This window comes from Cornus florida, unplaced genomic scaffold (assembly GCF_030987335.1).
Source record: "Cornus florida cultivar Cherokee Brave unplaced genomic scaffold, ASM3098733v1 CherokeeBrave_3.0.0_Hap2_Chr02, whole genome shotgun sequence".
Classification (NCBI taxonomy): Eukaryota; Viridiplantae; Streptophyta; class Magnoliopsida; order Cornales; family Cornaceae; genus Cornus; species Cornus florida.
In genome coordinates, this window is record NW_026775572.1 from 1,095,236 (window position 1) to 1,106,142 (window position 10,907).

Here is a 10,907-nt window from a genome sequence, read left to right on the forward strand (position 1 = left end):
ATCTACCACATTTAAATGGCAATTAACTTTTTGTAATGAAAGTGCTTTTGAATAGTAGAGAAACAATCCCAAACACTTATCTTCTATCTAGCATCCTCAAAAGGATATATCATTTTAAAAAAATAATAATAATAAATAACATAAATAAGAAATTCAAAATTTGCTTATTAAAAAATTCCTCATGTGAAGAATTAAGGCAGATGATTTATTTATAAAATTATGTTATTTGAGCTGAATGACAAATATAGGTAAGACAAAATATAAAGAATGTGTTAAATATTATTCAAGTTAAAATGATAATATGAAAACAAAGAAAAAATAATGAGATTAAAAATATGCCAAGAACTCAGTGGTATTTTGATTTTTTTTTAATTATAAAAGAATAATACAAAATTGATATTAAAAAGTTTTATTTACCTCCATCCACCTCCCCCGCCCCTTTTTTTTCTTTTTTCACAATTTTAAATTCCCAAAAGAACCCATTAAGAAACTATCATGATCAAATTGAAGCAACAGCTAACCGTATATTATACTTCTACTGAGCATTTAATTCATTTCATCGTCTTTCCCACTTCCCTCGATAGTTCCCTCCCACCAACGCACACTCTTTCTCTCTCTAGCTTTATGTATATACGATTATATTATAGTAATATACAACGCCGTTAGGTATCATACGCTTCTCTCCGTTTCCCTTCCCCTCACTCCTCTATCTCCTGTTCCCTTCTCTCTCTATACACGAAAATCAGATTTTATATCTGCAGTCCGTACTCACTCTTATTCTCCGGTGACCGGCCGATTGCTCCATCTATCTCCTCCAACTGAACTCTTCTCTCTCTACAATGCAACACAAAATCCCTCAAAAAGGCGGCCGAGAAGACACAAAAGCAAAGCAAAAGTAGGAGAGTCGGAGAGCAAAAAGGCATTCGAAAGTATCCTATTCCTTTTATCATGGGCTGCTCTGCTTCTCGTTCCCGTGCCCTCGTCACCGGACGCACCACCGACGAACAACCCTCCAACTCCTCTTCTTCTTCTTCTTCTCACTCTTTATCTTCCTATTCAGATTCTTCTTCAACCCCAGTCTCAAGAACTCTCTCTCTTCCGACCCCTCTCGTCCACCACCCACCGCTCCGCAAAGGCGACACCAACCACTTGGTCTCTCTCACCTCCACCACTTACGGCTCTCTCGTCCTTGTTGACCCCATTTCCAACCCTAACCCTAACCCCAACCCCAACCCCAATTTGAAAGGTCATGATCGTACCAATCGCTCCCCATCTTCGACCCACATCACCAAAACCCTAACTGACCCAAATGAGCCTTCATCGCCAGACTCTGTTATCAATACATGGGAACTCATGGAAGATCTTGATGTCTTCGAGTATGACTTCATCCCCTCCACAGAACCAAATTCATCGATTTATGATTGTCCAATCAAGTCCCCTCAAAAGGAGGCAGCTTGCGACTCGTCTGAGTTGGTGGAAACTTTCGAAATAGTAGAACATACGGATTCGAAGCCGTTATGGAAGCATTTATCAGAGGAATCTTTGCTAGCGAAGATGGACCCGGATGTGGTCTTGAGTTACAGGCAAGCATTGTCTTCTAGACAATTGGGTTGCAAAGATACAAAGCCCAAAACAGTTCGACCTTTGGTATGTAGTAGTGATGTGAGTTCTATGTCATCTAATAGTCAATTCTATTTACCGGGGACAGAAGATAGAATTGTTTTGTATTATACCACTTTGAGAGGAATTAGAAGGACTTATGAAGATTGCTGTGCGGTTCGGACGATTTTAAGGGGCTATTGTGTGTCTGTAGACGAAAGGGATATTTCAATGGATTCGGCATATCGGAAGGAGTTGCAGAGTGTGTTTGGAGGGAAGGGGATGAGTTTGCCTCGAGTATTTATTCGAGGGAAGTACGTTGGGGGCACAGATGAGATTAAGCAACTTCATGAGGTTGGAGAATTGTCAAAGCTTTTGGAAGGTTTTTCAATTCGGGATCCAGGGTTTGTGTGTGAGAGCTGTGGGGATGCCAGGTTCATACCGTGCCCAAATTGTAATGGGAGTCGAAAGGTTTTCGAGGAAGATGATGGGAAAGTGAGGAGATGTCCCGACTGCAATGAGAACGGGTTGATCCGGTGCCCCAGCTGCTGCTCTTAATGTTGCTACCTATGAGTTATGCATATGTTTTGGCATTTATCACGAGGCTTTTTTAAAGAACACTACAACTAAGGCTGTGATCCCTCTTTGCTAGGGTTTTATTTGAAACTTCTTTAATTATTTTAATTTTTAGATTTGTCTATATTATCTAGCTTTGGATTTTCGATATTCTTGTTCTCTGTCTCTCTGAACAAGAAGAAAAAAATAAGAAAGTAGCATCTTATGCCTGTGGCCCTTTAATGGAGAAGTTTGTGAAGTTTCTGCATGTTCATTGCTTAGTGACATTGTCTGTCAATTTGGGAACATAACTTGTGTGACTGGTTATGGTCAACTAGATGACTATTTTGGGTCGGTAACATTTAAGTTGGATTTTGTTATAATGCATTCTTCTATGTTTCTAACTTTGTTCCCCTTTTTGTCCTCTCCTTGCATTATTTATGGTCTATTGAGTTTTTAGAGGTAGGGATGGAAAGGAAAGCACAAAAGAAAAGAGAGAAAAATGAAACGTTCTCTCTTGTTCGGTTGTCCAAGGAAAATTAGAGTGATTAGTATTATTTTTTTTCCTTCCCCTGCTGGAGAAAGATGAAGAGAAAATAAACTACAATAGTAGCCAAAATAGGGTTTTTTTTTTTTTTTTTTTTTTTTTGAACTTCCTCAATATTTCTTTCAATCCTCTTACTTCCAAGAACTGATAAGAGTCGTGGCCAGATTCTCTTTTGGTTTGAGATGATGTTTGACGAACGACAATTCTTATCTTTTTGATGATAAACCGTCAGGTTGTCGTTGCATATCCGAGTTAATTGTTATATTATTTTGTGAAATGTCCATCTGTTAGATTATTGATTATGACAAAATCTCTGTTTTAGAAGAAATATGAATACTTATTATGAGATGATTCCTTTCCTAGATGCAATTGTTTCAACTCTCTGAAATGTATTAAATAAAATGACATTTGAAAACGCCTTTGGGGTTTGAAGGCATGAAAGGGAGGCCGGGAAAAGTAGTGTCCTTGGTAGTGGATGCTATGCAAGCACCAAGTGAACAAAGATATCACAACACCTATACAGTTGCTTTGAGATGGATTTCTTGCTGAAGAATGTTATTATTGTAGTAGTATGAAGAATGTTATTATTGTAGTAGTAAAGACTAAAGAACATGCTATGTCATTAAATTTGGCTGAAGCGTGAAGGTATGCTATTCCACTTTCATCCTTATGATTCTTCGTGTAAAGCTTTTCAACTGGTTTCACTTTGATATTTTTTTGAATGACTTTGTTCTAATTTTCGACCAAAGAGGAAAATGGAAGTCCTTCTTATGCTTTCTTAAGTTCCAGATTTTTAGTAGATATGCAAGTTGTATCCTTATGAGTTGATTGTTTCTATGATTTATCATATGGGTGAAGCAGAATATATGATTTAGCATTCATTATTTTCTGGGACTGAAATCAAGTCCTTCTCTGGTTTGCATTTTTGAGGTCATCATAACATGACGATAGCTGCGTTGTATTCTTTGGAATTGTTGCTATGGTATCTCGTTATAGGAATTTGCAGAATTCGCCATGTCAAGAATCTTTCGGATTAAGAGATGATTTAAGTTCTATCACTAACATCTATTATTTATTTGATATAATCCTTGACATAGAACCCATCTTTTGTACACGCCCTTGAAGAACACTTCGTGTACAATGGAGATCTATCATAAAAAAGGGAAACAATGGGGATTATGGGTACAAGAGGCAGTATGCTGCTGCTGAGAAGTAGCTTGAAGATGTATTGGAGTCATTTTTTTGCCACAACAGAGTCAAATCTTGCTGGTCCTTTTCCTTTTCTATCTAATAACATTTGGGAATCAGATCTTTCGGATGGTGATTTTTTAAGCACAGACTTTTATAATGGCTTGATTGGACTATTTACATACTTCTTCATGGCAGAGAAACTGAAGCCTGGAAATGAACTAAGGATCACACCTTCTGTAATTTCCACCATCTTCATTGCCTTTGCCATTCTAGGAGTCTCTTCTTTTTTGCACATGGCATTGCGACTTCCTTTGGCAGCATCTAATTTGGAACTTATATTGAAACCCATATTTTTACCAGGACGTTCTTGGATTCATTGCTGCTAACAACCAACGCACAGCAGTGATTTCCAATGTATGGATTTTAGTGCGAACTAGATGAGTTGATTTACCTAACGTTGAGGGGCTCATTTCTTTGACCACTCCCCATTTTTGTCGCGTTGCTTATCCTGTTATTGCAAAAGGCTTATCAGGAGCATTTCTTTAAGCTCCCTGTTGTTACTTTATTCACATCATTTCTTCATTTCTATGATCTGACCCTTATCATCTTCATGATTCAAATTGTATCTCATGGTTATCATTTTATCTTTCAGTTCTAAACTTTATAATATTCTGCACGTTTGAATGGGCTGGTCAGAGCTGATTTATTATGTAATGCCAAATACTCCTGCTGATGTAGGTGAGTTTGCGACTGGTAACAGTTTTTTATCCTCTTCGCATGGCGTTAGTTTTTGTTTTTTCTTTGTTATTGTCATTAAATGGACAGAGATTGGTCTATTATCGCACTGAATTTTATGATGATTTCTTGTTATTGTCTACTTTAATCAGAGTATAATATGCATGGGACAGCCCGGCTGTACTGAAAATTTCCTTGTTTTCTATTAATCTTATTTTTTAAACTAAGATTCCTCTATATGTAAATCATTGCTCAAAATTACATATTGCTAACTAGAAGAATACAATTGCGTGGAGGAAGGTGAGGAGAAAGTAAACTGTAATAGACTAGGAGTTCTAAGATCATCCCTCATTGTGGAAAACCTTAATTGCTGCAATAACAAAGTAAATGAGGGAATATAAAATCTCCTGATGTTTTTGTCAGTGTCTTTCCCATCACTTTTCATAGCAACTAAATCAGGGAAAAAAAATGAAATTCCTTGATATTTCTTTCCATCTTCCTTATTTCCAAGAACCAATCAGAGTCATATAGACAGGTTCTCGCTTCGCTTTATGATCAAGTTTGATGAACTACATTTCATCTTTTCATTGTCATGTTATTATTATTATTTTTTTTTTTGTATTTTCAATTGTTAGATATTGTTTTTGACAAAATCTCTTTTTTAGAACAAAATAAACACTTATTGTGAGATGATTCCTTTCCTAGTCTCACTTGTTACAACTTTCTGAAATGAACTGAATAGATTGACATTTAACAATAACACCTTTAACAAGCACCAAGTGAACATCGATATCACAACACCTAAATGGTGTATAGTTTTTTGAGATGGATTTCTTGCTGAAGAATGTTATTATTGAAGTAGTTAAGAACATGCTATCTCATTAAATTTGGCTGAAGGTATGCTATTCCATGTTCATCGTTGTGATTCTTCATGTAAATCTATTCAACTGGTTTTAATTTGATATTTGTTTGAATGACTGTTTTAATTTTCGCAAATTGGAAAATAAGAATTTCTTATTTTGCTTTCTTAAGTTAAAGACTTCTAGTAGATTTTCAAATTGTATCCTTCTGAGTTGATTGTTTCTATGATTGCTCATATTGGTGAAGTAGAGTGTATGGTTTAGTATTCATTATTTTACTGGGACTGAAATCATGTTCTTATCTGGTTTGTCTTTCTGAAGTCATCATGACATGATGGTAATTGTGTTGTTTTCTTTGAAACTGTTGCTATGGTATGTGGTTTTCCTTGAAACTGTTGCTATGTTATGTGGTTTTCTTTAAAACTGTTGCTATGGTATGTGGTTATAGAAACTTGCAGAATTCGTCATCTCAAGAATCTTTAGGATTAAGAAACGATGTGAGTTCTAACACTTAAACCTATTATTTATTTATTGTCTCCACTGATGTAATCCCTGACGTAGAACCTTCTTCCGTACACGCCCTTGAAGAACGCTTTGTGTACTACAGATCTGTTATAAAAAGGAAACATCGGGAACAAGAGGCAGTATGCTGCTGCTGTGGAGAAGTAGCTTGAAGATGTATGGTAGGCAGCTCTTGCCACAACAGAGTGAGATCCCATTTCCCTGTGTTTGAAAGTAATTGTTTAATTCACTTTTTTTTTTTTTTTTTTTTTTTTTTTACCCTAGTTGGTACTCACACACACGTCTCTTCTGAGACTTGAACCCCTGATCTTCATTTAGGAAGTAAAAAGCAGATACCGCTTTGGTGTTTAATTCACTTTTTATATACTTCCCTTTCTATTTGGATCCTATTGAGTGATGAATTCTTTTCCGTTTTCTTTATTTATTTATTTCTGTTGGTGATGGTTCCTTTTGGCTTTTATTTTGTGTAAACCGACTATTTAAATGATATACAATGACATTAAGAGGGTAATTTTATTTTGTGAAAACATTCAGCTCCGGGTCATCAGACTTCTCATGGAAATATCGTTTCTCATTTTATTCGAATCAAAGCTCGAGTATAGTTCATGGTGTTTCTCATTTGGCTTGGGCTAGTATAATTTCTTCTAGAGTACCCTATTAGAAGAAAAGAACAACTAGTGTCTAAGGAAATTGAGATCAATTGGAAAAATGGTGAATTGCGGCTTGTTGGGTTTGTGTTATATTGTACTACTCGTTATCAGATGAAAGAAAAGGAGTAAAGTCAATACATCATGTTTGGTTCATGAATCCCTTCTGTTTATCCCTATTAGTTCATTAAGTTTACAAGTGGCATTATTCATTCTAGGGGTATCTTCTTACCTGAGAAATGTTCTGGGTTCAATTTTCTATAGAGGCAAGGTGAGTGTGCAAGTTATTTGTCAAATACTCCACGGTCAAGTAACAAAATATAATTTTGAGATGCAAGATAGAGTATCATTTTGTTTTCTAAATCAAGTAATAATTCCATTAATTTTATAGAGGATTCTGCTGATACAATACAACAATGTTATGAAAAACAGAGTAGCTCCACGGTCAAGGATGCATGCTTTATTTTAAATTTCCTACTTTTCCAATCCTTAGATGAACTGGATACGTGACAAGCTTTTGATCATTGGCGTCTTCGGTCCAGGCACGCTTAAAATCCTCAATAACATCATCTCTCAATAGTTCAACACCCTTTTCTTGAGCTGTTTGATATGCGGACCACGATCTTATGTATGTAAAATACCTATCCAAATCCATCAATCTCTGTGTTTTGAACAGGAAAGGCCCGGTGTGGTCGGTTCCATCCAATGGCTCAAAGGGGAAATCGATGCTTCTGTACTGGTCATCCACCAACTTGCGAGCAGGGTCCCAGTAAGGATCGGAATCAGAGTAAAAGCGTCGGAAGACCAAATCGACGGTGTCATTGACTTGAGGGACAGTGTAGCACCATGCAGCGATGACTCCATGGGGTTTCTTGAGTACCCACCTCGCTTGCTGGTAGAAGGTTGGGAGGTCAATCCAATGGAGGGCTTGAGCAATGGTGATTAGGTCAACGCTTGCTTCTTCTGCAACCACGTCGCGCTGGAGCTCGGCCATGGACATGTTGGGCGCTGTACATATCCATCGCACGTTGGGCAGCTTGGGTGCAAAGTCCAGTTGCTTTTGGCTGGTGTCTGTAGCTATCACATTCCTGTACATCCCAGCTAACTGAAAATAATGACTTGTATTAGTAATTATTATTACAGAATATATGTTTAAAATGCTTTCTTCATTAATTCATGGTTGGATGATCTAGGGGCGGAGTCAGGATAAAATGAGGAATTCCAAAGGAAATCAAAGAAATATTTAGAGCAAAATAAAAATTTAGAATATAATTTTAGAAATTTAAAATTTTAAAGGTGTAATATATAATTTTTTTTTTATAAATATATAAATTAAATTAAAAATTATTATATTTTATAGTAAGTGATACAGCGCACATACTGACTCCGCCCTAGATCCTACATGTAGAGAGAGAAACTTACGGATGTTGCAGCTTGGCCGCTGCCAGTCCCGACATCCCAAGCAAGGTGGTGATCGGGTGTTTTGGATCGAATGAATTGGATAAGTTCGTCGGGATAACTGGGACGAGTTTCCGAATACTGTTTCGCCTGTTTATGGAACAGATCTGCCATCTCTCTGGATGGTGATATGTATGCTTCTTTTTCTTCCTTTTGATATAATTATAATAGTGTAGAACTTGAGATCAGATACTGATATACTACTTTCTGCGATGCACACCGTCTTTTATAGACGTGGTAGTCTTAACGTATTGAACGCCACATTTGATGATGACGATTGAGGATGAAATTATTGGGATTAAAATATTTATTCTCATCTTGTGGTCCATAACAATCCCGCCAATCCCGAACGCACATTTGATGATCACGATTGAAGCATGAAATTATTGGGATTAAAATATTTATTCTCAATCTTGTGCTCCACGACAAATTTTGCCACTTGAAGTCCCAATATCTCCGTAACAATCTCGCAAAATTTGTTTTTGCCACTTGTAAGTCCAAGTCCCAATATGTCCGTAACAATCTCGCAAAATTTGTTTTCGCCACTTGTAAACAAAGCACATACACTAGACGCCGAAGCGACGGACACATGGATTGGGGAAATTAGGTACAGGGACTTAATAGTCTTAAATAACAAAATAATCTAATTTTAAAATTTATTTTTTAATTTAATTAAATTAAATAAAATAATTATAAATACAGCAACAATTATTATTAAAGTCCGAAATGCCTCTTAAACTTTAATTCTAAAATACTAAAATATCCTTATAATTATATAGGAATAATGATACTTGATCCAATATTTTAGAGCCTAATTTGGTCTGATTCGTACCCGGCATGGACACATCATCGCTCTTACCATTTTTTTTCCTTTCCAAAAGGACGTGTCTCTCTCTCTTCAATTAGATTGGGTTCCATTCTTCGTTCCGTGCCCCTCTCTATCTTCATCGTGTCTAACTTTTTTGAACAACCACTCTTATGAGGGAGCGACCGCCATGTCGATTATTATACAAACTTTAATTGGCTTGACTTTGTTGTCTTCTTCATATCTCTTATACAGTGGCTTAAGCTTCATCTTTTTATCCACAATGATTTGTTTACCAAAGAGGGAGAAAATGTCGTGTAAAAAAAAAATGGATTTGTAAGATATTCCCTAATCTTTTGTCATGCTTGTTGCAATGGATTTGATTTTCTTCACAAATTTTCTCACTCAGGCTCCTTCCAAGCTCATTCCAAACTTAGGATCCATAGTGAAGATTCAATAGTTTCTTAATTGACATCTGGTATTTTGAAATTGTATAATTGTAAGGATATTTTAGTATTTTAGAATAAGAGTTTGGATGGTATTTTGAACCTTAATAATTATTATTGATGTATTTGTAATTATTTTGTTTAATTCAATCAAATTGAAAAATGAACTTTAAAAGTAGACTATTTTGTTATTTAAAGATACTAAGTCTACTTATACGTAGTTTTCCCATTATAGATTTATATAAGTCTCTATAAATAAAAATTAAATTTAGCATTTTTAATATAAGTCTTTTCGATAATCTTGAAAATAATATGAACATATTTTAAAGTATATATATGATATTAAAATTATTATAATAATGACATAATTTTATTTTTTAAATCATTTCAAAACAATTCTTAATATATAAATTAAAAATAAATCAAAGTTTTATAATATCATTTTTTAATAAAAGTATATAAATAAAAATTTATATTTATATATAGTAGTATTCACGCCATACTCGTGTCTTATTTTTTAAAAATTTGACATGTTAACCTATCAGTGTTTCGTGTCTATGTCCATACTACATATTTGTCCATACTACATATTAAATATTCAATGTACCTATGAGTATTATTTAGTGGCCTAGTTGGTAAATAACTCAACTGTCCGGGTAGGTATGTTTGTGTTTTGAGTCCCATCTCCTCTTAATTTACCAGAATAAAAATAATAATAATAAAAAATAAAAATAAAAGCCCAATGTGTCCATACATATTAATCTTTCAATTTTTTTTTTAATTTTTGATAATAATACGGATATATCTATATCTATACTATTATTAAATATACAAAGTGTTTCAGTATTTATTTATTAATTGATATAAATTCTATAACACTCAAAATAACCTAATAAAATAAAAATTAATTCAAATTAACAAAATATAAAAAAAATTTAATTCTAATTATTTTATCCCACCATATAAATTCTATAAAACTCAAAATTACCTAATAAAATTAAAATTCACTATTTATCTATTTATTATTATGAATTTTTTAATAAAAGAAACTCTAATTAGCCAAGAATTATTAATATAAAAATATTTATTAATTGATATATAAAATGAAATAATTTTTTTAAAACTCTACCATAAATTAGCTTTTATTATGAGTTTCTTAATAAAATTAAATCTAATTAGATAAGGATATATTTAAAGAAAATAAAATAATTTCTATAAAACTTTATCACAAATTACCTATTTTATTTTCAATAAAACTATATCACACTAGATAAAGATATATTTAAAGAGTTTCTATAAAATTCTAACACAAATTACCTATTTATCTATTTATTATGAGTTTTTTAATAAAAGAAAATCTAATTAGATAAGTATTGTTAATATAAAAAATTATTTATTAATTGATATAAAAAGAGGTTTTAAAAGAATTTCTATAAAATTCTAACACAAATTACCTATTTATCTATTTATTATGAGTTTTTTTTTAATAAAAGTAAATCTAATTAGACAAGAATTATTAAAATAAAAATATTTATTAATTAA

At 33.7% G+C, this 10,907-nt stretch overlaps 2 protein-coding genes across 2 annotated transcripts; one reads left to right on the plus strand and one right to left on the minus strand.

Annotated features, from left to right (window-relative positions):
- Nucleotides 1–563: 563 nt before the first annotated feature.
- On the plus strand, nt 564–5,248 carry LOC132290992 (uncharacterized protein At5g39865-like). The gene has a single exon (XM_059790179.1). It carries the CDS (start codon nt 949–951, stop codon nt 2,155–2,157), a length of 1,209 nt encoding a protein of 402 aa, XP_059646162.1. The 5' UTR covers nt 564–948; the 3' UTR covers nt 2,158–5,248.
- Nucleotides 5,249–7,005: 1,757 nt separating this feature from the next.
- Nucleotides 7,006–8,375, minus strand: LOC132291007 (uncharacterized). The gene is made up of 2 exons (XM_059790182.1): nt 8,079–8,375; nt 7,006–7,761 (listed from the first exon to the last, which is right to left on the minus strand). The coding sequence occupies exons 1-2, from the start codon at nt 8,226–8,228 to the stop codon at nt 7,117–7,119; spliced, it is 795 nt and encodes a 264-aa protein (XP_059646165.1). The 5' UTR covers nt 8,229–8,375; the 3' UTR covers nt 7,006–7,116.
- Between the last annotated feature and the right edge of the window lie 2,532 nt (nt 8,376–10,907).